At 42.2% G+C, this 26382-nt stretch overlaps 1 protein-coding gene across 5 annotated transcripts in view; it reads left to right on the forward strand.

Moving 5' to 3' along the window:
• dpy (dumpy) overlaps positions 1 to 26382 on the forward strand; it is a 122226-nt gene that overhangs the window by 61867 nt on the left and 33977 nt on the right. For 3 of the 5 annotated variants that reach the window (XM_065489588.1, XM_065489587.1, XM_065489592.1), the window contains 28 exons: positions 45 to 574; positions 842 to 1747; positions 1978 to 2160; positions 2215 to 2346; positions 2398 to 2904; positions 2960 to 3161; positions 3218 to 3393; positions 3552 to 4493; positions 4581 to 4715; positions 5879 to 6658; positions 7207 to 16866; positions 17526 to 17669; positions 17897 to 17968; positions 18093 to 18173; positions 19310 to 20326; positions 20690 to 20908; positions 21123 to 21305; positions 21357 to 21557; positions 21618 to 21788; positions 21852 to 21971; positions 22030 to 22851; positions 23091 to 23399; positions 23512 to 23808; positions 23862 to 24179; positions 24242 to 24880; positions 24933 to 25256; positions 25314 to 25619; positions 25916 to 26242. In XM_065489588.1, the coding sequence (XP_065345660.1) occupies positions 45 to 574; positions 842 to 1747; positions 1978 to 2160; positions 2215 to 2346; positions 2398 to 2904; positions 2960 to 3161; positions 3218 to 3393; positions 3552 to 4493; positions 4581 to 4715; positions 5879 to 6658; positions 7207 to 16866; positions 17526 to 17669; positions 17897 to 17968; positions 18093 to 18173; positions 19310 to 20326; positions 20690 to 20908; positions 21123 to 21305; positions 21357 to 21557; positions 21618 to 21788; positions 21852 to 21971; positions 22030 to 22851; positions 23091 to 23399; positions 23512 to 23808; positions 23862 to 24179; positions 24242 to 24880; positions 24933 to 25256; positions 25314 to 25619; positions 25916 to 26242 (19703 nt within the window). The remainder of the gene's footprint in view (positions 1 to 44; positions 575 to 841; positions 1748 to 1977; positions 2161 to 2214; positions 2347 to 2397; positions 2905 to 2959; positions 3162 to 3217; positions 3394 to 3551; positions 4494 to 4580; positions 4716 to 5878; positions 6659 to 7206; positions 16867 to 17525; positions 17670 to 17896; positions 17969 to 18092; positions 18174 to 19309; positions 20327 to 20689; positions 20909 to 21122; positions 21306 to 21356; positions 21558 to 21617; positions 21789 to 21851; positions 21972 to 22029; positions 22852 to 23090; positions 23400 to 23511; positions 23809 to 23861; positions 24180 to 24241; positions 24881 to 24932; positions 25257 to 25313; positions 25620 to 25915; positions 26243 to 26382) is intronic. The other 2 variants (XM_065489591.1, XM_065489590.1) reach the window with 2 other exon arrangements.

Below are 26382 nucleotides of genomic sequence, written 5' to 3' on the forward strand. Positions count from 1 at the left end.
TATTTTCTTATCTAAATGCCTAACTATTTAATTTACAATTTCAGTTGTAAGAACATCCCAGGCAGCTTTGAATGTCTATGCAAGGCTGGTCTCGTCGGCGACCCGACCGCCTCTGGCAGTGGTTGCAAACGGCCTGGCGAGTGTCTCACCGACTCTGATTGCCCTCTGACCGCCACTTGCCTCGACAACACCTGCCGCAGTCCCTGCGAGTCTGGCAAGTTTGCTTGCGGTCGAGGTGCAGAGTGTTTGCCCACGCAGGACCACAAGGCATTGTGTCGCTGCCCAGCTCAAACCAGAGGCAATCCAGCTGTTGAATGCGTTCAACTTGAATGCGAAACGTTTGACGACTGTGCTGATACCAAGGCTTGTTTGGAAGGAAAATGCGTTGACCCATGTGCCTTGCCCAACGCTTGCGGAGCAAGTGCTCAGTGCTTGCCCGCCAGCCACGTTGCTGTCTGCGCTTGCACGCCTGGATACACTGGAGACCCTCACTTGGGCTGTGTTCCAGTGCAGTACTGCGCCGGAGACTTCCAATGTCAAGCTGGAACCAAGTGCGCGGCTGGCATCTGTACATGTAAGTAGTTGTCTTAAATATATTTCTTGAAGTATAGAAACGCTAAATATTGTGTTAAATTTTCAATGAAATCTTGAATATCTTACAAATTTTTATTTCGTTGAAGTACCAACCGAAAACAAAATCAATCCCACGGCATATTTACAAAAAATTATACAATTATATTTAAAAAAAATTATGTACTAAAGTTTTCTCCCAATTTTTAAATTAATTCTACTTAAGTTAAATTAATGGAATTTAAATACAATTTTTACTCGATATTTTCAGCTGAGTGTTTGAGCAACCGCGATTGTATTGGAGATCAGCTTTGCATTCAAGGAGTGTGCCAGCCGACGTGCAGGTCAAATGAAACCTGCCCGCAATTCCAATTCTGCCAGAACAACATTTGCGTTCAGCAAGTTGTCTGCTATACAGACACTGACTGCAATAACAATGAGAAGTGCATTGTCAATTCTATCGGACAGCACGAATGCGTCGATGCTTGCTCTGGTGCTCTTTGCGGTCGCAATGCCGGCTGCTCTGCCAAGAACCACGAAGCACTTTGCACATGTCAAAAGGGCTTCTTTGGAAACCCTGCGACCGGCTGCAAACAAATCGAATGCAACGTCGACGATGACTGCCCAATGGACAAGATGTGTGACGGACAGACGTGCAAGATCCCTTGCCTGGTGCACAATCCTTGTGGACAGAACGCACTTTGTTCAACTGCCAAGCACAAGACAGCGTGCCACTGCCAGCCAGGATTCACTGGTGACGCGATCAACGGTTGCACAATGATCAACTTCTGCGCCCAGAATCCTTGTGGACCTGGATCGACTTGCGAAAACATTCACGGAAAGTTCAAGTGCCACTGCCCTCCTGGAACTGTGGGAGACGCCTACCAATCAGGATGCGTTTCCCCTGTCGAGTGCAACAGAGATGAAGACTGCCCGAACTCTGCCCAATGCACCAATGAAAGAGGCGAGCCTAAGTGCAGAGATGTCTGTGAGAGCACTCTTTGTGGTCCAAACGCAGACTGCACAGCCAAGAGCCATGCTGGTCTCTGCATTTGCAGATCTGGCTACGAAGGCAACCCCAACGACATTATTGTGGGATGCAGACCTAAGGCTGTGGCATGCTCTGCCAACTCAGAATGTGTGACAGGCACATACTGCTACGGTGGCATTTGCAGATGTAAGTACCTATTCAACTATTATTTATTACTGGACTGACATTTTTATTTGTCAAAAAACTTACATGAGTTATAAAATTAACTGTTGTATGTTTGATTTCATAAAGAAACGCGACACAATTGTTTAATGTATTTTTGAAACCAAAATTTGAGAGCTATTAATCATTTTTAAAGTTAATAACTTGTTTTAAGATTATGTGACATTTAATTAAACGCAAATGTTTATTTTCAGTGCCTTGTGGATCCAGTGATGAATGTGGACTTAACGAAGCCTGTATTCAAGGCCAGTGTGACAACCCTTGCAACAGACCAAACGCTTGTGGAATGAACGCGCAATGCGCCTGCACAAACCATGTTAAACAGTGCAGTTGTCCACCTGGATTTACTGGCAACCATGAAATTGAATGCGTCAGAAGTAAGATCGAGTTAAGCTTTATTGAATATTGCTAATTCTTATCAAAAAATTTAGTTCCTGTTGCTTGCGATACCACCAGCATATGCAATGATGGAAACTCTTGCCGCGAAGGAATGTGCCTGCCTCAATGCTTAACCGACGGCGAATGCGCTTTGAATGAAAAATGTCTTAAAGGAAATTGCATATGTAAGCTAATTTTTTCATTGCAAATTTTTTTCACTTAAAATTTTTCAATAGTGACTTGCCGAGTGGACAATGACTGCTTCTTGGGCCACATCTGCCTGAACAACATGTGCCTGTTTGGCTGCAGAGGCAACGAGGACTGTAGCGCCAGCGAGTCATGCCGAGGAAACCGCTGTGTTGATCCTTGCTCCGAGTCTGTGTGCGGACCCAATGCCGTCTGCTCAGTCGTGAACCAGCGTGCGATTTGCTCGTGTCAGGCTGACTTTATTCCGAACCCGAATCCTCAAATTGCTTGCGTCAGAAGACCGATTCCTTGCACGCAGAACAGAGGATGTCCTGATGGCTCCAGCTGCGTGGGAGAAGTCTGCAAGCCTGTGTGCTTCGCTGACTCAAACTGCCTTAGCAATGAGAGGTGTAGCGAGGGAGTTTGCAAGCCTCTGTGCAGAAAGGCTGATGATTGCAGGAGTGGAGAAATTTGCGAAGGCCTTGTTTGCGTTGCTGGATGTTACAGTGATAGCGAGTGCCCATCAAACAGAGCTTGCGTCAACAACAAATGCATCAGTACGGAATTTTCACAAATTTTTGCTGAAGAATATTAACATTTAAATTATTTTAGATCTTTGTGACTCCCCTACTGCCTGTGGAACCAATGCTGGCTGCACAATGTCCAATCACCAGAAACAATGCATATGCCCAACACCTTTGGTTGGTGATGCTTATGCTGCATGCAGACACGTCACAACTGTTTGTGGGCAAGCTGCAGACTGTGGCAGCGGGCAAATTTGCTATGGAGGCCTTTGCCACTCTTCTTGTCTCTCGTAAGATATTTCTAATGAATAATCTAAAGATAAATATTTCAACTCCTGAATTTTAGTGATGGCGGCTGTTTGGCTGACGAACGATGCGTTGAAAATGTGTGCAAATCTGTATGCAACAGCGACGCCATGTGTGGACCTCACCAAATTTGCGAAAACAGGCTTTGCGTCATTGGTTGCAGAAGTGACACCGTTTGCCCTGGCAACCAGGCTTGCATCAACAAAGAATGCAGAGGTAAAAAAATATTGAAGTTCATTTTTTATATTCAAATGAATTATTTAAATAATTTGTTCATTTATTTAAAGCTAAGAATTACAAATTTTACATTATCTCTTTGCTAACTAAAAATATTGTTACCAGAAGGCTTCTAATTTAAAACCAAATCATTATAGATCCATGCGCTGGAGCGACAACTTGCGGCTTGTGCGCTGAGTGTCAGGTGGTGAATCATGGTGTGCAGTGCAGCTGCCCTAACTCCTTCCTTGGCAACCCGCTCGTAGCCTGCAACAAGCCAGTGAAGCGTTGTTCCAGTTCGTCAGAGTGCGCCTACTTAGGTGCCACTTGCGAGGAAGGCTTTTGTACTAAGCGATGCTCCGCGACTCATGACTGTGATTGTGGCGAAACGTGCGCCTCTGACGGCCACTGCAGAGCCATTTGCAGTAACGACAATGGCTGCCCGCAGGGACAACTGTGCAGGAACCGCGTCTGCTCTTTGGGCTGTCGCTACAACAACGACTGTCCCAATGACCGTGCCTGTGTCAACGGCCAGTGCGGTAGTCCTTGCGAGACTGGCAGAACTCCATGCGGAAGGAACGCCATGTGCAAGGTTTCAGAGCACAGAGCCATCTGTCTCTGTCCCGACGGCTTTGCTGGAGAACCAAGCAGAGAGTGCACGCAAGTTGAGTGCAAGAGGAACGCAGATTGCGAAGCTGACAAAAGATGCGTCGAGAGGAAGTGCAGAAATCCATGCTTGGAGCAAGGCTCTTGCGGAACCAACGCCCAGTGCAGAGTGGTCAACCGCTTGGCCCAATGCTCTTGTCCTCCTGGCTTCTACGGCAATCCGACCATCGAGTGCAAGCTGGACGCTGACGAATGTCTGAAAAATCCGTGCGGAGAGAATGCCAGATGCAGAGATGTGACCAATGGCTTCGAGTGCACTTGCATCAGTGGCTGCGTTGGAGACCCCTTCAAGGGCTGTGTTTGCGAAGAGAGGCAGATCGATTTGTGCAGCACTGTCAGGTGTGGCTTCAACTCGAGGTGCCGCATTTCCAACAGCGGAGCTCCTGAGTGCTACTGCCCACCTGAATCACCACTGGGAGATCCTAGCTCTGGTTGTAAGTAGAAATTTAAATTCATCCATCTAAGAAACTCAATTATTAGCATTCGTATAAAATTTAATATGGAATTGATCATTGTTTTAGGCTATGCTGCTGTTGTTGCTGACTGCCGAACTGATGGTTGTGGCACAGGCGCTGACTGCGTCCAAGAGAGCGGTCAGTTTGTGTGCCGCTGCCCTGCCGGAACATCTGGACGACCTGAAATCGAGTGCACCAAAGGTAGGAGATGACCTGCTGTTCGTGTAGTAACCTGTTGTGTGTACTCATTTTAGTAGAAGCCCCTAACAATTGGCCCCATTTATCATTTACTTTTATTTGCAAAGAGAGCCGGCAGAGTTGGACTTGCTGTGCGTTACTCATAACGAGGCTAAGGAGAGTTTGCCTGCTGCATGCGCGCGTCATTCATAATGCAGACTTAAACGCAAAGCAAATCCAAACTGTCGCTCTTGCTTGTAGCGCCACAGTAATGAACAAAATTCGTTTTTTAATTTCGCTGTATATACCGTTTATTCGAGTTTGATATTTTCGTTACTTTTTGTTAGCAAGCAGTTTTACCAATCTGCCTAATCACTAACTGCCTCACTAGTCGTATTTTTTGTTCCCCCTGCCGTTGAGCTATTTATACGTTGATATTTTTTATCGTTATTTAGTTAACTGCATTCCTCGTTTGTACTAATTCAATAATGAAAGTTGTCATATTTAGTACAAAATCACCCCCGCACACCCACTGTAAATTTACATGCACAGAAATATAAATCAAGCTGCCACAAACCCCAAACAGTCATATATATTTATAGTAGCAAGCTTAACCTGATTTTAAGAGTCTCTATTCTAGTCTCCAGCGTTATCTGCAAGTGTTCATACCACTGTGAATTTTTAGCAGTTGAGTGTGAGATAATAATATGTTGTGTTAATTGTTCCTCTTTACGGGTGCGCAGTAACGCAGCACCTAAATTAGCGTATACATAGTGAGTGATTTGTCAGATTGGGGAACTGTGAAAGGAGCATTCTCTTGAGAAATTCTCTTTTATTACTGTTGGCACCTTCATTCAAACGATTCTCACACACCTCACGGGCTTCTTTGTTGTTCTGTAAATAAGTACATAAGTTTTTGTATCATACATCCGTTATTATTTCGTTTTAAGCCTCATCGACGAACGTTTCACTTGATAGGTCTTTCCAAAGCATGTCATTACTCGGTATTAATGTGTTGTGTTTCGAGGTTTTGGGTGGACCTCACTGAGTTATGCACAAAATTCTCGTCTGGAAAAACGAAAAAGAGAATTGGTTCCTTTCATAGTTCTTACGATCGCTTTTTTCTTTCTTTCTGTTTCTCTTTGGCCACCACCACCACCACTACCACCACATTTCCCACCCTACAGAGAGTCAGTGTTTGAGCGACCATGACTGTCCCAACGACAAGGCTTGCATCCACTCGCAGTGCGTCGATCCGTGCAGTCTGCGCGGCTCGTGCGGCGAAAACGCGCTCTGCAGAGTCATCCTCCACAGAGCCCGGTGCTCGTGCCCCGAGTGCTACGTCGGTTCGCCGCACTCGTCCTGCCAACCGGACCCGCAGTGTCTCAGCACCTCGCCCAGACCAAACACTGAGTACCTGCCATGCCTATCAAACCTGGACTGCCCGGTGCACTTGATGTGCAACCGTCTGGCTGCGGAATGCCAAGATCCGTGCTCCATCGAGGCGCTCGACTGCGACGTTAACAAGCGGTGCGAAGTCAGAAACCACAGGCCCATTTGCGTCTGCAAGTCTGGATTTGTCGTCAGCGAAACCGGAGAAATTGCCTGCGCGCCAGGACGCTCGCAGTGCGTGGCCGACAACCAATGCCCCTCAAACCTTGCTTGCATCAGCGGCGCCTGCCAGAGCCCCTGCGCACACAACCCGTGCGACCAGGGCAAGACGTGCGAGGTGGTCGAGCACAAGCCCGTCTGCATCTGCACTCAAGACTGCCATCCATCGCTGTTCATCTGTCTCAGGGACAGAGGATGTCCTCCTGACCTGGCCTGCAGAGGGTACCAATGCGTCAATCCTTGCGTGAATTTCACTTGTCCCGAAGGAACACCTTGCTATGTTGAAGAGCACCAGCCGGTTTGCAAGTTCTGTCCGCCTGGATTCTCTGTAGACGCGAAGCACGGATGCATCAAAGGTAAATCAATGAGGACCTCCCTCACGAGCCCCCAAACGCCCAAGTCGGGTTTAGAGCGAAAGAAAACCTGGTGTGGGTGGAGCCTAATTTCATTAAAAGAGGATTTATAGTATTTAAAAAATATTTACACATGTCAACTAGCAATTATTAAAAAAAAAGAAATGTAGATTTAACAAATATCATTCACAATTTAAATAAGATTTCGGCTAATATAAAAAAATATAATTTATTAATCTACAGACACCACCCGAAAACACCAAGTTGTGGACATTAATTAGCAGTGTGGCCCATCCAGTGAAACCCTAATTTCCTGTCATCTTTTGTAAATTTCTCTGTTTAATGACTCTCAAAGAAACCCACACTTGAACACACACACAAAACACACTTCCGTCAGCTTTCTCTATTCGATCCTTTGTCGTCTCTTACTGTCCCCTCATCTGTATCATTTCTCCATCTCCCTTTCTATCATCTTGTAAATATTTTGTCGTTGTAGATACATTATGTAGCCTGTAGTAATATGTGTGTCCAATTGTGTTAATTTTTAACAGCACCAACACAATCACCAACACCACAACCACCACCGTTCAATCAATCACTGAAACCTAGGTGTAATATGGACGGTGATTGTTCAGAACAACACGTGTGTCTACACGGAACCTGTAGAGACCCATGTACAGTCAGCCCACAACCATGCTCTTCTCCCCATCTAACATGCATTGTTCGCTCACGCAAGCCTATGTGTCGTTGCAAATCCGGTCACGAATCAAAATGCCTTGAAATGGAAAAGGCTGCTAACGCTTCCGACATTATTCTGCCAAGCCCGGGAGATGATAAAATTTATTTCCCCGTTGACAGTGATGATCGTATTGTTTTCCCGTCTGAAAACCCTGATTTTTTAACTGAAAATCCGAACAATTCGAAATTCACTCCTGACAAAACTGCTGAAACAACGAGTGCCGCGATTGATGATAAAACGCATTCAACTCTTGATTTTGCTGATTATGATCGCACAACTAAAACACCTAACGATTCTTTCGATTCAACGACCCCATCTGATTATGATTATGGAATTGATTCCACAACCTCAGATCCATTAGAAGGAATTGAGGTAGAGCCGCCAGATTTAGCTGACGATTTAGATTATTACGAGCCTGATCTTATAATCGATCCGACTGACTCTTCTAATTCTAGTGAAACTCTAAATATGGTAACACACAAACCGAATGAAACTACATTCAACACGCAAGACACAATCATTGAGAGTAGTACGGTACCACAAATTATAACGGAACAAACAACTCTTTCTCGGGACAAAAATTACAAGTCTGACACTCTCCCACCTTTACCAGACATAAGCATAAATGAACCGCCGGTTACGCGGGATCCAATTAATTTTGATTTTCATTCATCGACAAGTAATAACGAAATCTCGACGGATTCGACGTCCAAATATCTTGAGACCACTTTGATTGATTCATCTACGGTTCCTAATTCGCAAGAAACGGAATCAAGTTCATTGCAATCTTCACTATCAGTAACGGATCCAAACAAAAATTTCAGCTTCACTGACAGTCCTGTTAAAGACGAAGCGCAATATACTATTACAACACCTGGTGCAACCACATACACAAATAGTCATGAATTTACCACTAAAACTCAATCCACACCTATTTCCACTGACACTGCATACACTCAGAATTATGATCACAGTTCCACTGCTGATCATTCAACTGAGCACACATCACAAGCAACCGACGTTTTGTCAACCTTAGACCAAACCGTGACTCAATCGTTCCATTCTCACTCTACATTATCTACTGCTGAGCGCGATCAAACTACAACGGATTCAAATTTTACCCCTCTGAAAGATTTTTCAGAATCGCCTCAACATGAATTTACTATTGATCAGTCAACTACCACTTTGAAATATCAGGTTCAAGATTTAACCACGTTGAAAACAGAAAATCTCTTGCACACGACTTCAAAACAGAGCAATTCAGATGTCTCTCAAACTGATTCGACCACAATGCATGATAATCTTGAGACAACACCTTATGCGTCTTTGGAACACCAAACTGATTTTGTTCAAAATGAACTCTCTTCCTCTACAATAAATTATGGCACTGAATCAACTCTTAGCACTGGAAGTGATTTCACAGAACGAGTCAAAGATGGGACAAATTCGGTTAATACAGATGACCCTCATATTCTGTCTACTAAAATTCAGACTGAATCTGAACTCAAAATTTCCACCACTGCTGATAGTTTGATTGGAAACGATTTGCACAAAACTGACACCTACTCAACCGAAACCACATTTGGGGTAAATGAAAAAACTACAGCAAAAATCGATTTGATACCTTTACACACAACTTCAAAACAGAGCAATTCTGATATTTCTCAAACTGATTTTACCTCAGATTATTACAATCCTGAGACAACGCCTTATGCGCCTTTACAACACCAAACTGATTTTGACAAACAAGAACTCACTTCTTCTACAATTAATTATGGCACTGAAACAACTCTTAGCACTGGAAGTGATTTAACAGAACGAGTCAAAGATAGTGCAAATTCGGTTACTACAGATGACCCTCAAATTCATTCTACTCAAATGCAGACTGAATCTGAACTCAAAATTTCCACCCCTGCTGTTACTTTCAATGATAGTTTATTTGAAAATGAGATGAACACAACTGACACCTACACTACCGAAACCACATTGGGAGTAAATGAAAACACTACAGCAAAAATTGATTCGATTCCCTTGCACACAACTTCAAAACAAAGCAATTCAGATGTCTCTCAAACTGATTTTACCTCAGAATATGACAATCCTGAGACAACGCCTTATGCGCCGTCACAACACCAAACTGATTTTATCAAAAATGAACTCACATCCTCGACAATAAATTATGGCACTGAATCAACTCTTAGCACTGGAAGTGATTTCACAGAACGAGTCAAAGATGGGACAAATTCGGTTACTACAGATGACCCACAAATTCATTCTACTCAAATGCAGACTGAATCTAAACTCAAAATTTCCACCACTGCTGATAGTCTAATTGGAACAGATATGAACGAAACTTACACCTACACAACCGAAAAAACATTGGGGGTGAATGAAAACACTACAGAAAAGATTGATTTGATTCCCTTGTACACAACTTCAAAACAGAGCAATTCAGATGTCTCTCAATCTGATTTCACCTCAGAATATGACAATCCTGAGACAACGCCTTATGCGCCCTTACAACCCCAAACTGATTTTGTCAAACAAGAACTCACTTCTTCTACAATTAATTTTGGCACTGAATCAACTCTTAGCACTGGAAGTGATTTAACAGAACGAGTCAAAGATAGTGCAAATTCGGTTACTACAGATGACCCTCAAATTCATTCTACTCAAATGCAGACTGAATCTGAACTCAAAATTTCCACACCTGCTGTTACTTTCAATGATAGTTTATTTGAAAATGAGATGAACACAACTGACACCTACACTACCGAAACCACATTTGGAGTAAATGAAAACACTACAGCAAAAATTGATTTGATTCCCTTGCACACAACTTCAAAACAGAGCAATTCAGATGTCTCTCAAACTGATTTTACCTCAGAATATGACAATCCTGAGACAACGCCTTATGCGCCCTCACAACACCAAACTAATTTTGTCAAAAATGAACTCACATCCACGACAATAAATTATGGTACTGAATCAACTCTTAGCACTGGAAGTGATTTCACAGAACGAGTCAAAGATGGGACAAATTCGGTTACTACAGATGACCCTCAAATTATTTCTACTCAAATGCAGACTGAATCTGAACTCAAAATTTCCACCACTGCTGATAGTTTGATTGGAAACGATATGAACAAAACTGACACATACACAACCGAAACAACATGGGGGGTGAATGAAAACACTACAGAAAATATTGATTTGATTCCCTTGCACACAACTTCAAAACAGAGCAATTCAGATGTCTCTCAATCTGATTTTACCTCAGAATATGACAATCCTGAGACAACGCCTTATGCGTCTTTGGAACACCAAACTGATACTGTCAAAAATGAACTCACTTCTTCTAAAATTAATTTTGGCACTGAAACAACTCTTAGCACTGAAAGTGGTTTAACAGAACGAGTCAAAGATAGTGCAAATCCGTTTACTACAGATGACCCTCAAATTCTTTATACTCAAATGCAGACCGAATCTGAACTCAAAATTTCCACACCTGCTGTTACTTTCAATGATAGTTTATTTGAAAATGAGATGAACACGACTGACACCTACACTACCGAAACCACATTTGGAGTAAATGAAAACACTACAGCAAAAAATGATTTGATTCCCTTGCACACAACTTCAAAACAAAGCAATTCAGATGTCTCTCAAACTGATTTTACCTCAGAATATGACAATCCTGAGACAACGCCTTATGCGCCCTTACAACACCAAACTGATATTGTCAAAAATGAACTCACTTCTTCTAAAATTAATTATGGCACTGAATCAACTCTTAGCACTGGAAGTGATTTAACAGAACGAGTCAAAGATAGTGCAAATCCGTTTACTACAGATGACCCTCAAGTTCTTTCTACTCTAATGCAGACTGAATCTAATAAGACGCAACAAGAAGTGTTTACAACCCTCCCCACGCAAACAACTACACATCAATTAAGTACTTCTTCAGGCCTGATTGATCATACAGAAACAAACACACACCAACCTAAAGAAAGCACATTGACTTTCATGACACCTGCGGATGAGTTGGTCTGGGATAGTACAATTACCACCAGAATGCCAAATAGACCGTTGAAAATCGAAACAACTCTAAAAATTGATCAAACGCTTACTTCGACTGAATCTATCATTACGCAAGGCCATTTTATTGAAACGAACACAAAAGACTACCCTACAACGGAAATCAGTGACTTGAAATTCACCACTCACGCAGAAACACTTCCTCAGTCAGATTTAACAACACTTCCGAACTTTGTTACCACCTCGCAGTTTGTTGAAATGACAGGCATAAAGACTTCAACTCAATTCACGGACACACAAACTGAAAATATGGTCGGCTTCACTGAGCCTGAATTTACAAGTACATTTGGTACCTCTGAAAAAGAATATAAAACTAAACAAAACTTTGAATCAACAACAATTTCAAACACTGTCACCACACAAGCTACAGAATTAAAGAACAGATACAATTTGACTGAAATCTTAGGAAACACGCGAGAAACAACCACTGCTACTCAGTCGAGCACACAAACTAGTTTGGACACTACACAAACAGACTTACCATCAAGTGCAAATTATTATACAAACCCGACAACAGTCGTTAATGACGCGTTGTTCACAGAAATCAGTACGTCGACCAACCCTTTAAAAGTGGAAAATGTTTCTAATAGTACCACTGATCAGCCCGATTTTGTCAATGCAACTCATTTCAACTCACAAAAGCCTGAAACTTCAACTTTAGTATCGCCACCGGAGGCTACTGAGTACGAAAATTTCAATCAAACTGAATCAGTCACTACTCAAACACAGGAAGACGAGTTGACTAAGGTCTCTGCTCAAACAACTACACAGCAAACTACCACAAATATTTTGTCGTCAACTGATCCCAATTTAACATCAAGTCCTGTTGAAAAAGCTGAAACTCTAACATTTGCGCCAACCACAAGTACTCGTGCCACTACCATTTACCGTTACATAGATAAAAGCGAAAATAACGATTTCACATTCAATCCTTATGTGGTCACGGACTCGACGGAACAACAATCAAATCAACCTACCACCTTAGACACGTCTAAATTCACCACGGATAAAAACACAATTGGTCTGACGACTTCCAGTTCATATTCTTATATGGCTAACGAAGGGAGCTCAGAGCCCGTTCAAAGTACAACTAGCTTTCCAAAAACTTATCCTACTGATTCGCGAACCCGCAAGGTTGATAGTGTAACAGAGCCTGCTGAGTTCCACACGGAATCAGCTAATTTCACCCCGACGCAATTAAACTATGACTCGGATAAAAATTTCACTAAAATTACAAGCATTCCAGTCGAAAACGGCACTGAAATCTATACCACCGAACAATACACGTCATCAATTGAAGGAAATGGCACAGATATTTTCAATGGCTCAACTACACTTACTCCTTTCACAGATCTTGATAGCAAAAATGATTTGGCAAAAAGCACAACCGAGCCTACGCAGTACACTACCTCATTTAATAAAATAGATTCTGAAACTAACGACACCGAGACTTCATCACCAATCACAACCACAACTCAAAACATAATTTCAATGATTTCGACGACTGGTGCAAGTCTTGAAACACAACAAACTTTTACAGCGTTGGATTCAAATACGGGATCAACCTTGGCGCAAAATTCAAACACTGAAATTTACCCCTACACAACTGAGGTCAATCTCGGCACAACTGATTCCTCTTTAACAGGAAAAACTACAGATTTTCAAAACAAGGACTTATTTACGACCTTGCCTGATTCCTTAAATTCAGCAATTACTAGCGAAATGACTACTTCAGATGGTTTTACTGTGAGTACAGTTGAATCCGTTTCAAATAAAACTTCTCTTAAAGAAATAAACCAACTGAACCAGTCCGAAATTCATTTTACCACTGAACGATTCAATGACTCAGTAATTCTAACCACTGAATTTCAGGAATCCGGTAAAACGGAAAATGTGATAAGTGAACAAAGCTCCATTGCTCCAAATGATTATATTACTCGTCCTAGCTCACAAACGACAGTCAGTTCAGTAACGGATGGATTAGAAAATATTTATTCGGGAACCACTGATTCGTCAACAGCATTGAGTGATCGCACCGATGCGACCAATGGAAATGGCGAAAATATTCATTCAACTCATTCAATTCCTTCAGATGGAGATACTAATGATACATACACAACGACCACATTTAGCACTGGCAGTGTTGAAACTGTCTCATTGAAGACTGAATTGCCCATTTCCAGTAGCTCTTTTAAACCATTCGTTGACTCAAAAATAGACAGCACGACAGTTGAAGCTGCAACATCCAGTGATATTTCAACAACTGGTTCAGATCCTAGCACTAATTCAATTGGAAGCATAACTTCCGCTGATGACTCAGTTACTAGTAGAACTAATTTCGATCGTACTACAGTTTCAAATGATTTTACAACTGCTTTCAATGCCGAAGAACCTTCCACTACCGTTCGTATTCCAGAAAACGTGTTTGATGAAATATCCACCCCAAAAAGCGATGTCAAAGACACACAGTTTACAACACTCAATTACAATGCCGAAAAAGAATCAAGCCCATTGCCAACACAAATATCAACTGACTCATCTCTATCAGCAGAAACGAGTACTATAAAAATGGGTTCGACCACCAAGTTGGTTGAAATTGTAACAATGACACATAGAGAACAAGATCCAACCTATTCTGATGAATCTTACAATTTTGATAAAACAACACAATCGAATTATATTAAAGATTCTCCCACCACAGAATTATATGAATCAACAAGCAATGTAGAATTCAGTACTTTGCAATCTGCTACCCACACTGATCCAAATCTCATTGAATCTTCCACAAAAGCACATATACAAACCATTGATAGTTCTGAAAAGTATTTAGATTCAAGTACCGTTAATGATATTAAATATACCGAAACCACGGACACTACCTCTGACAAATTGCACACAACCAACCTAGACTATAGCACGTTGCAGCCTCATGTTACAATCAAGGGAGATTCTACGACAATTTCCAATTTGATAGATACTGAAAGAAATACCGTTCCAGTTTCACTTTCCACTACTGATACACCAGTTGATATTAAGATTCCTTCAACAAGCAAAGCGTTTGAAATCACTACTTCAGCTAACACAATAATGGATGGCGTCACTTCTCATGACACATTTACCACAAATATGGACGAGAGTACTTACTTAATTGATTCAATAGATATTGGCATTAACGAAACAACAACGCAATTGAATAGCAACAAAACTCAAATTTCGGATGAAAATGATTTTTCGACTCAAAAATACCAATCGACAACCTCTACGTATTCTGATCAAACCAAATTTGAAACCGATCTACCAATTAGAACAACAGATAGTTTTGTAAGTACCACCCTGAAATCAATAATTGAAGTAGGTTCTGAAATTACTAAATCTGAGCAGCCCTCTACAAATGTGCCTGATTTAAGCACTACCCAATCGAGCGCATTTCCAAATGAAAATTTGATTTCCACATCAACAATAAGTGATTTTAGCACATCCTCTAGTTCTAATAATAATTTCGAAAGCAATGAAAGTGCCAGAACAACAACTGCGTTTTCGGAAACTGGAAGTGAAACCACAACGGAATATTTTAGCTCTGAACAAACAGTTCAAGATAGTACTCAAGCTTCTTATCCCGATAACACATACTCGACAATGTCCAAAGCTTCCGATTCCACTACCACAAAGTACAGAGATCTAACTGACGAGCCCATCATTCAAACCTCAACTTCTCAAATTACAACTGAAAGAGTTGTTGACGTACAATCTTCCACAGTTACACAAACTATCATTCCGTCAATGGACGAATTTTCGAAGGTTCCTTCTCTTGATCTCCATTCAACTGAAACGGTAATAGGAAATTCGGAAATCGGATCCACTACAGCCATAATTGAAACGAACGAGTACACTACACACACAACTCAAGTTAACACCATTTTTACCGAAAATTCAAAAATTTCAAATGGAAAAGACAGTTCAACCGCGCTTAACTTGAGCATTGATAACTCAACTGAAACACCTTCAAAAATAAACCAAACTGAACATTTTTTCACACAAACCGCAAGCATATCTGTAGAAATTGGCACCGAATCCACTATTAATCCGCAGATTACAACGGAAAGACATCAGTTACCCAACTTAGATAACACAAATTTTGGAAGCACAACCACCGAAGAAGGTTCATCTGAACCAAGTACCGGAAAAACTTTAGGCCCTCAACCATATTCAACTGTGCAAGACAAAACAATCACAGAACCCACTTTAGCTACACAGTTTGACGCTACAGAATTGCCAAAAGTTACTTCAAAGTTTAAAACAGACAAGACAGAAATTCCTGAAGTAAGTACCGACAATTCCTTATCAACCGAGAGCTCAAGTCGCATTCCGACTTACTCAAATACTGTCACAATCACAACTCAACCAACTTCCACTGCTGAATCTGAAACTATCATGACTGTTGATTATCGCACGTCCAAAGAGACTGCTATTCCAACAGAAAGTTACATTCAGACGTCAACTGCATTCCACACAGAACCCGACTTTGACAGTACACAAAAATCCACGCCACGTGCAAGCACTCCTGATTCAATGTCAGAGGAGCGGAGCACATTTTCCCCAACTGAGAGCCATAGTACAATTGCAAATACAGAGCATACAAAAAATATATTTGAAACTTCAACCGACCAGACCGCTGCAACAACAAACTCAATCCTTGAAAAATCAACCACAGAACACAAACCAGTTACCACAGACACTGACACTTTAACACATACAACAATAAAAACAAACATGGTAGAAGAGTCATTTAATGATTTCGATTCAAGTACAGTTACGAACAATGAAGCATCAACCACTCGATATATTTCCTCCACTACTTATGAAGATACCTCAGTTAAAAGTGACGGCTCGAATTCCATTACTCCCTCTAACCAAGATAGTGCGACCACCGCTTTTATTTCGGATAAGTCTGAAACTTTTGAATCAACCCTCTTTTCTACTCAAACCGATAAAATAGATATTAGTGTTACTACTGAAAACACTGGGCGAAAAACCACTAAATTGTCAGGTGTGCCTTTAGATTTGTTCGAAACCACAACCACCTCCTCCGATTACACCACAGAAAATATTAAAAGTGCAACTGTCGAACCTAATCACCCCTCAGAACCTGTAATTTCTACGGAATCAGTTTCACTAACTGAATCAAACAAAACAGAATGCACAGCAGACCTCCACTGTCCCGATTATCTGATGTGCATTGGCAGAATATGTCGTGATCCTTGCTCTTATTACAATGCGTGCAAATCATTCGACTGCGTCGTACGAGACCATAGGCCAGTATGTTTGTGCAATGCTTCTGGGGACGAGTTGCTCCATATTTGTAGCACACACCCAGGTAAACAACAGAAAAAAAGTGCAAACAAGTTGTCTTCTTTTCCTTAAGGCTGCCGCATTGAACGCCTTTTTTATTTATTGAGATAAACTGCCATGGATTGCAAATGCATTTAAAGCTTTTCGTTTGGTTCCACAAGGCAATTTACCCCACTCGCCCAGAGTGGGTGTTTTGACTTCATTTGCGAATGTTTGCACGGTAAATTAAATGTTTTTCAGTCCCTCTGCTTGCGAAGCAGCAAAGACTAGAATCAATATTCTTCCCTAAATCTGTGATATATAAAGAAAAGATAAACCTACTTTGAGCATGAATATAAATTACTACACTTTTTTAAACATTTGTACATAAAATACAGATATTTGTACAGCACAAAAACACACATGAAAATACACACAATATTTTATCTTGTTTCTACTCATGTGCATCTTTTTGGTGTTGGAAATTTGCTTTGTGTTGTTGGTTTGCGGTTAACCTAAAGTAAACGAATGAACGCAATTTGCAGCTTACAAAGCGATATTAACATAACGAATGCTCTGCCGTTAGAAACGATGCTGATGATCTTAATTACAAGTCTAAAAGCTTACCTTTTACATTATATAAAAAATATTTAAACCAATTGCAAACCCATTTTCGTGGTGCTGAGTTCATTTTTGTTCCCGCAGTTGTTGGATGTCTTTCGAATTCCGAGTGTAGTCCTCAGCAAGCATGTATCAATAACAATTGCCAAGATCCATGCAGCGTGGCAAGTCCTTGCCGCGGAATTGAGGAGTGCCAAGTGCAAAACCATCAGCCTGTTTGCGTTAAAGGTGCATACTATTTCTTTTCTACTTTGCTGATTAGTTCAATTTATATTTCGAGCTGCAATTATCTGCGTTCTTTGTAAATATACTCTATTTGTGTAGATATGTTTTGTTGCAGTTTCTATTGCATGATTTGTTTATTTTTAAACATTATAATCGATCGTATTTTATTATTTTCAGATATATTTATTTCTTTGACTCTTTTGTCTGACCGCAATTTTTATTTATTTCAGTTTGCAACTGCCAGAAGACAACTGACTGCAGGCCAAACTTTTATTGCGACGGATGCAATTGCGTGCCTCAAGGTAAGTGAACTGCCGTAAATCATAACTATGCAACCGGCGTAGCAGACGTGCGGTGGGGTTGCATAGTTCGATCTTGAGCAGGTGATTAGGAAGAATAGGTTGTGCTGACTTCGGCGTTTCGCAGGTACTGAGCCGACGAAGGCCGTCTGCGACCACTGTCCTCCTGGTTCGACCTGTGACATCACAACCGGCGCCTGCATCAAAGGTAGGAACGTTGTGCCGCAATGGCCAACACCGCTATTTAGCTTCAACACGATTTTTTACGCCAAATATTGCAGTACCTTAGCAATGCTTTTTATTTATTTTGAGAAATGGTGTGTTGCTGATTGAGATTTTTATAACTTGGCACTTTGAAATTGCCAACATATTATTTGAAACCATGCAAAACCCCCAAAAATGCCCTTGCACCCATCCCAATTCCCTTCCCCCATGGAGCAACTAACGAGGCAACGTAGACGCTAAAGAGACTGCGACACTCGCGGCAATTTAGACGACACAAGGAGCTTTTTTGCGCGCTTCGATCACAGATGTTCGAGATCAACGCTAATTTGAGGCAAGCGAGCTTGGGAAAGCTTTTAAATTAGTTTTTTCTGTCCATAAAATCTGCTATTTGATAAAAATGTATATAAATTGAGCATTATTCATGTTTCAAAATTTAAAAATGCGTGTGCATTTTGTTACTAAAGCTGTACATAAAACAGTTCGTCATAATTTTTGTATGCCGCATTGCCATTTTGTAAAGAAAGACTTAAATTTTGCATTTGCATCTCTGCATGGACAGCAACAAGATTTTGAACAGAATTTTATTTTGCACGTGTTTGTGCACGTAAAGACTTTGTATAGAATAGACTGCATCAGAGCTTGTCTCTTTATATAAATATCAGTGACTTGTTCTTTATTTCACGACTGTGAGTTCTTGACTTTATAAATATGAGACGACGCGCACGATTTTAAACCTCTACAAATCTTTCTCCTGCTCTGCCTTGAAACCTATTTACCTTTTCCTCTTTTGTAAATCCTTCAATCATAAATATCTCTGTAAAGCATCAATTAAATGTTTTGTCTACTCTTCTTAGGAAATATAAAACTAGTGCAACACATTTTTTTATACGCCTTAAAAATGAAATTGAATGTGTGTATGTGTTTTTATGAGTGGCATTAATTGTGTGTTTCTAATATTGCCTAAACATTGCTGGTGATGGAGGTGTTAGACGCATAATATTAAATCATTCTGCATGTGAACAAATTATAATCAATGATTTTTAAAAGTAGATTTTTTTATTTTCTTATCTGTATTTTATGTGTGTCATTAACTGAAACATACCCCTTGTACAAATACAGACTTGGAAGCAACAACAATTGATCCAGAAGCAGAAACCACATCGGCACTCATTGACACAAACACAGACCAACCTGACGTTGCTCAGGATAACTATACAGAACCCAATCTGTTTGATAATGAATCCACTGAAAGCACGAGTTCTACCCCACCTACAACACAAAGCACTTTCTCGACCACTGGGGATGACGTTTCGAGTGAAAGCGGCGAGGTTTTCAGTTCCACTCAATATTTCACAACCGAAAAATCCGACTCTTTCGAATTTACAACTTCAAAATCTGGACTTTCTTATCAAACCACAACCGAAAGCGAGTCGGATTTGATTTCAAATGTCGCAAGCACGAGTAGAAGCACTTTCTCAACAGAAACACCTGAAAGCTTCCAAGGAAGCACGCAATCCGACATTTTCACTTCAAGTCAATTGCCAATATCTGAAATCACGACCGAATTCAGATCGAGCGTCACAACTGAAAGTGCGTTCGAGTTGTCTAGTCAGACGATGATCTCTCAATTTGAATCGTCCACAACGCAGTCGGAGAGCACAACAAGTGCCAGTCCTTTGATCACCACCACAACATTTGCCTCAGTTTCAAATCAGACAGAGAACACTAAAAATGACGAAAATGTTGACTATTTTGATCCAATTATTGAGGGTGATTTTAATGCCTCTGAAAACCCGCCGACTTCTTCCTCTGAAATTGATGACTTAACCACCACTCCAAATTCGCTGGTCGATTTTACCACAACTACCAAATTCGATATTTCCACAACCCCTGGCACAAGCGAGGAGGTCACCGAAACTGATGGTGACGATCGTTTTGATCAGTCCAAGGGGGGTTGCGACTCTGACACTGACTGCCCAGACTATGAGGCTTGCAAGGAGAACATCTGCGTGAACCCTTGTCTAAAGCCCAAGGTGGCGTGTGCGTTAAATGCGCGCTGCTCGGTCTCCAATCACACAATCCAATGCTCTTGTCCACCTGGCCAATTGGGCGATGCCCACTTCGATTGTCGGAGAGGTATAACACACTCACCTATCTTAATTAAGTAGAACTTTTGTAGAAATTGCATTCGTAGAGTATCACATTAGACACAAAAATTAAATTATCTGGAATTAATTACTCTAACTTGAAATTAACATTCACAGACTCCTGGAAACACTTTTAAATTTGAAATTAAGCTCACATGTGAATATCTAATTTTGGCACTGTCATTTTGAAAGCACCACTTGTGTAAACAAAATGTAAATAATCCCAAAATCTTGAATATGCACTTGATTGAAATCTTTTAGCACCCAAGGAATACTTTATGTACAGTAACCAATTTTAGCATCTCACTACCAAACTAATCCACACTACCCGGCGCTGTCTATTCAATTCTAGAACCACCTGGCACACCTAAAGTGCCGCAGCCCTGCCAGTCAGACAATGACTGCCTCGCCCAAGAAGCGTGCTACAAGTCGCTGTGCGAAAATCCTTGCGAATTCGCAAAGCCCTGCGCTCCTTCGGCCAAGTGCACAGTTATGATGCACAGGCCTGTGTGTAGGTGCCCAGCAGGCTACGAGGGCGACCCTGTGGTCAAGTGCGCCCCCGCCATGCCCAGTAAGCTACTAATTATTAACAATAATATGAAACACTGCCCCAAAATTAAATTTTGGTTATCAGAAACAATAATCAACAAAATTAACCAACGTGGTTTTTAAAATATTAAAATTAATATTGTATGGATGTTTTGAAAATTATTCCCGATTTTTATTTTCACAGGAAAAGTATCATGGAGGTTTCAGGTTTTTAAATTTTGTTACCATTATTTTAGTTGGGTGCACGACAAATTACGACTGTCCAATTACGGAGGCGTGCGTCAACAATGTGTGTCAGAGGCCTTGCGATTTACACAATCCTTGCGCTGTCAACGGTGTGTGCATCAACACAAATCATGGAACTGACTGCAGTTGTGCTGAGGGGTACCACGGAAACGCCTATGTCGGATGTCTTCCTGGTAAAATATTCCTCCACTCCTGGGGCTCGGCTTGAACAATTTCTTTTACAGTGACATCCCCCAAGCCCATCTGCCAGTACAACGAAGACTGTCCGCCACACCAGCTATGCGACCGCCTAAACCGCCGCTGCGGAAGCCCTTGCAACGAGGACTCTTGTGGCCACGACGCTGAATGCTTCCCGGCCAATCACGCAGCCTCTTGCAAATGCAGGAATGGCTATAGTGGAAATCCGTACATCCAGTGCTCGCTCAGTGAGTTCATAAACAGTTTTCTTCTCTCTAAATTTACTTACTTATTCTTGAAAATTTCAGTTGTTGGATGCCAGAGTGATTCTGAATGCCCGCCATCCGAGGCTTGTGTCAATAGAAAGTGCCAAAACCCGTGCCAATGTGGCCCTAATGCTATCTGTGATGTTATCAACCATGTGCCAACCTGTAAGTGTCCCAATGGATACGGTGGCAACCCAATTACTGGATGTACAGGTAATCTAATCGATTTATTTATTTTTTTTTTTTTGAGAAAAATAATTGTTGAATTTCCTATAGTGCCATCAAACCCATGCGTTCCCAATCCATGCGGAACTCTTGCCATGTGCGAGCTGGATAATGGAAATCCTATTTGTTTCTGCCCGAAAGGAATGACTGGCAATCCATTCGTCAATTGCAGTAAGTTATTTGACATTAGGTTTGGGAATGATTCACATTAGAAACTATCAATTTCTAGTTCCTGAGGGAGATAACTGCAAACCGAGCCCGTGTGGCCCTAACTCTGGATGTCGCTTGGTCAATGGAAACCCAAGGTGCTTCTGTCTACCCAACTATGAAGGCGAACCACCCATCATGCCGTGCAGGCAGCCGCAGAATCCTTGTGATCCGTCGCCTTGCGGCCCGAATACCCAGTGCACCATTCACAATGGATTCGCTCGCTGCGCTTGCATTGACGGCCACATCGAGCTGCCCAACACCATCAGAGGATGCGTGAAGCGGCAAGACCCTTGCGATCCGAACCCTTGCGGTCACGGAGCCCTCTGCGACTCTGGTAGGGAGCCAAATTGCTACTGCCCAATCAACACTGTTGGAAATCCCTACAAGGGCTGTGCCGAGCCCGTAAGGGCTCTGTGCGAGCCAGGACCTTGCGGACCGAACGCAGACTGCTACGTTGCTGAATATCAGGAGCAATGCTTCTGCAAACCTGGATTCGATGGCGACCCATACTCAAAGTGCCAGAGGGCGCCAATCAGCCCTTGCTTCCCGAATCCTTGTGGACCGTACACTGTCTGCAAAGTGTCTCCACAGGGTCTGGCTCAGTGTCTGTGCCAGGACGGTTACCACGGAGACGCAACAAGTCAAAAGGGATGCGCACCTGAGTGCTCAGTGGACGATGAGTGTCCCAACGACAAGGCTTGCATTGGATTCAAGTGCAAGGATCCCTGTCCTGGATCTTGCGGCATTGAAGCCAGCTGCAGGGTCGAAAAACACCACCCTGTCTGTACTTGTAACCACGGTCTTCTTGGAAATCCAGTTCATCGTTGCTACGCATTAAAGAGTAAGTTGAAATTATTAATTTGCAAGGAAACATCCCACTTAAATGCTACAAAATACGTAATTTTTACTGGAAATAATACTCTGATATTACACACTTATTAAATTTTACGAGTAACAAAGAAAATAATTAATGAAAAATCCACTTTTTCTGGAGATTTGCTTGCAAAATATTTTGAATGTTTAAAAAATATCTGCCCTTTCCTTGAAATAAATATTTTCTAATTATAATTAATCTCTTAGAACCAGATCCAGTTGATCCATGCAACCCAAGTCCTTGTGGAGTGAACACCAAGTGCATCATTTTGAACGGAAAAGCAGCCTGCTCATGCCTGCCAGAATATCATGGCGACCCACAAATTGGCTGCCAGCCTGAGTGCACAATTCATTCAGATTGTCCATCCAGCAAGGCTTGCATCTTCCAGAAGTGCCAGGATCCTTGCGTTGGAACATGTGGAATCAATGCTGAGTGCAACACAAGAAACCATGTTGCAGTTTGCAGTTGCAAAGCAGGATACATGGGAGATCCATTCATCCAGTGTCTCAAAACACGTTAGTTTTATTTTAAAATCAGTTAGAATACATTAAAATTCAGTGAAAACATGCTTCAAATTTTTAGTGTTATGTTCGTTTATATTTATTATTTTTAAATTGAAATTTTCAGCGCCTGTTGCTCCTCATGCGAATATGACCAAGGTTTGTGACCCTAATCCTTGCGACCCGTACTCCACCTGCAGAATCTACGGTAGCGTGGCTGTTTGCGAGCCTGCATACAGGCCTGAGTGCTTAAGCAGCTCCGAGTGCCAGTTCAACAGAGCGTGTATCAACCAGCGTTGTGTCGACCCTTGCCCTGGTTCTTGCGGATTCAACGCTTTGTGCACGTGCATCAATCACGCGCCAGTTTGCAGTTGCCCACAAGGTTTTGTTGGAAATCCATTTGAGCACTGCACACAACCAGCAAGTACGTGTTAATTTAGCCCTTTTTGCGTGAAATTTAATTTTTTAACCTTTTAGTTGCGGAAGTGAGGCCAGACACTTGCGATACAACTCGCTGCGGTGCTAATGCTGTTTGTAAGCAAACGTCTAGTGGCATTTCCTGCATTTGCAAACCAAAGTACTATGGAAACCCATACTTGTCATGCCACCCAGAGTGCGTACTCAATCAGGACTGTCCTTCAAACAAAGCTTGCATGAATAACCACTGTGAAAACCCTTGTGTCGGTGTTTGCGGTGTGAATGCTCAATGCGAAGTGGCCAACCACTATCCAGTGTGCTTGTGCCAGGCTGGACACACTGGAGATCCGTTTGCTTCCTGCTATCCTTTGAGATCTCGTAAGTTTATCTTAATGCTGTTTGTAAATAAAAAATTACCAACATTTTGTATATAATCACAGCTCCAGTTGCTGCGGCTGTTTCTGCACCTTGTGATCCTTCGCCGTGTGGCCCCAACAGCAGGTGTCTAGCTAACGGCCACGTCGCCATTTGCTCTTGCCTGCCTGGATATCAAGGAGTTCCTCCTGCCTGCAAACCTGAGTGTGTTGTCAGCTCTGACTGCTCCCAGACGCACTCATGCGTCAACCAACGTTGTGTGGACCCTTGTCCGAGCAGCTGCGGCATTGGAGCGACCTGTCTTGTCATCAACCACAATCCCATCTGCAGCTGTCCTCCTGGTTATCAAGGAGATCCATTCGCCAGTTGCTACAGGCCCATCATTGAGGAACCCAAGACGCCTAGGAATCCTTGCGAGCCGTCTCCCTGTGGACCTCACTCTCTATGCCAAGTCAAGCAGGGCAGGCCAGTATGCTCTTGCAAAGCAGATTTCTTCGGCAGCCCGCCGTATTGCAGACCTGAGTGTATCACCAACTCGGAATGCCAGGCAAACAAGGCATGCATCAACGAGAAGTGCAAGAACCCTTGCAGTGGAATTTGCGGAAACAACGCCAAGTGTGATGTCGTCAGTCACACGCCCTATTGCAGCTGTCTGCAAGGCTTTGAGGGAGATGCTTTTATTGGCTGCTCAAAGATTGTCATTCGTAAGTTAAATGTCGAAAATATAAATAATTATATTAATAACGTTATTTGCAGCTGTTGTCATTGAAGAGCACAGACCTTGCGACCCCTCACCTTGTGGTGAGAACGCTCACTGCACTGAACACAATGGCATGGCTCGCTGCACGTGCATTCCCCCGTACTTCGGAGATCCATACTCTGGTTGTAGACCTGAGTGCGTTTTCAGCGCCGACTGCGCCAGCAACTTAGCCTGCGTCAACAAACACTGCAGAGATCCTTGTATTGGCATTTGCGGCACAAACGCGCAATGTGATGTGGTCAACCATATCCCAGTGTGCAGTTGCTTCCGTGGCTATGAGGGAGATCCGTTTGTGTCTTGCAGACAAATTCCTGTCACTCGTAAGTTAATTAAACACATTAGGATGTCATAAAATCAAGTTAATTTTGTGTCTGCAGCAATTGCGGCCAAGAGCCCTTGCGAGCCAAATCCCTGTGGAGGCAACAGTGTTTGCAGAGTTGTCAACGGCCATGCTGTCTGCTCTTGCATCCAAGGCTACATTGGCGCTCCTCCCAACTGCAGACCCGAGTGTGTCATCAGTGGAGAGTGCGCTCAGAATAAGGCATGCATCAACAACAAGTGCCAAGACCCGTGTCCTGGAAGCTGCGGACTGGAGGCTCGCTGCCAGGTCATCAACCACAACCCTATTTGCAGTTGTCCTCCAGGCTATGAAGGCGATCCTTTCTCTCGCTGTATCAAAACAGGTACATAAGTTTTACAAGGTTGATTTTTATTATTTTCTCTCATTGGCAATTTTATGTGTATAGCTTCACTTTTAAAATATTTAATAATATTTATTTATTAAAATTTTTCTTCCATTTCAATCAAAATTGTTCTGGATTTTTTTAATTTTGTATAAATGAGAGAGGGAAATACATAAAGGTATAAAAAATCAAGTAAAATACAACATTACAAACTTCATTAAATTTTAAAAATTAATTAGAGTATTAATTCCGTTTATTATTGCAATTATTATGCAACCATTTCGTTCTGCTTGCAGAACCAAAGGTTGTCACGCCTGTTGGCAATAGGAACCCTTGCGTGCCTTCGCCTTGCGGCCCCAATTCGGAGTGCCGCGTGATTGACACGCGTCCAGTGTGCTCCTGTGTTTCTGGAATGTTTGGTGCGCCTCCCAACTGCAGACCTGAGTGCGTCATCAACACGGACTGCCCAACCAACCTGGCTTGCGTTCGAAACAAATGTTCCAACCCTTGCCAGGGTTCGTGCGGATTCCACTCTGTTTGCTCAGTGCACAACCACCAGCCAGTGTGCCACTGCGAGCAGGGCTACGAAGGAGACCCGTTCTCTGGGTGCAACCCCATCAGAGGTAAGAGCATGCCTATTTCATTTGAACTGCATGTATATCTTTTCCACTTTTCGTGTGTTGCACGTTTTGTGTCAGCTTCACTTGTATTTTCTGTTTTGTTCGCCTTTTCCCCAAGTTTTTAGCACCAATTTTCTTCGTAA

This window comes from Cloeon dipterum, chromosome 4 (assembly GCF_949628265.1).
Source record: "Cloeon dipterum chromosome 4, ieCloDipt1.1, whole genome shotgun sequence".
NCBI lineage: Eukaryota > Metazoa > Arthropoda > Insecta > Ephemeroptera > Baetidae > Cloeon > Cloeon dipterum.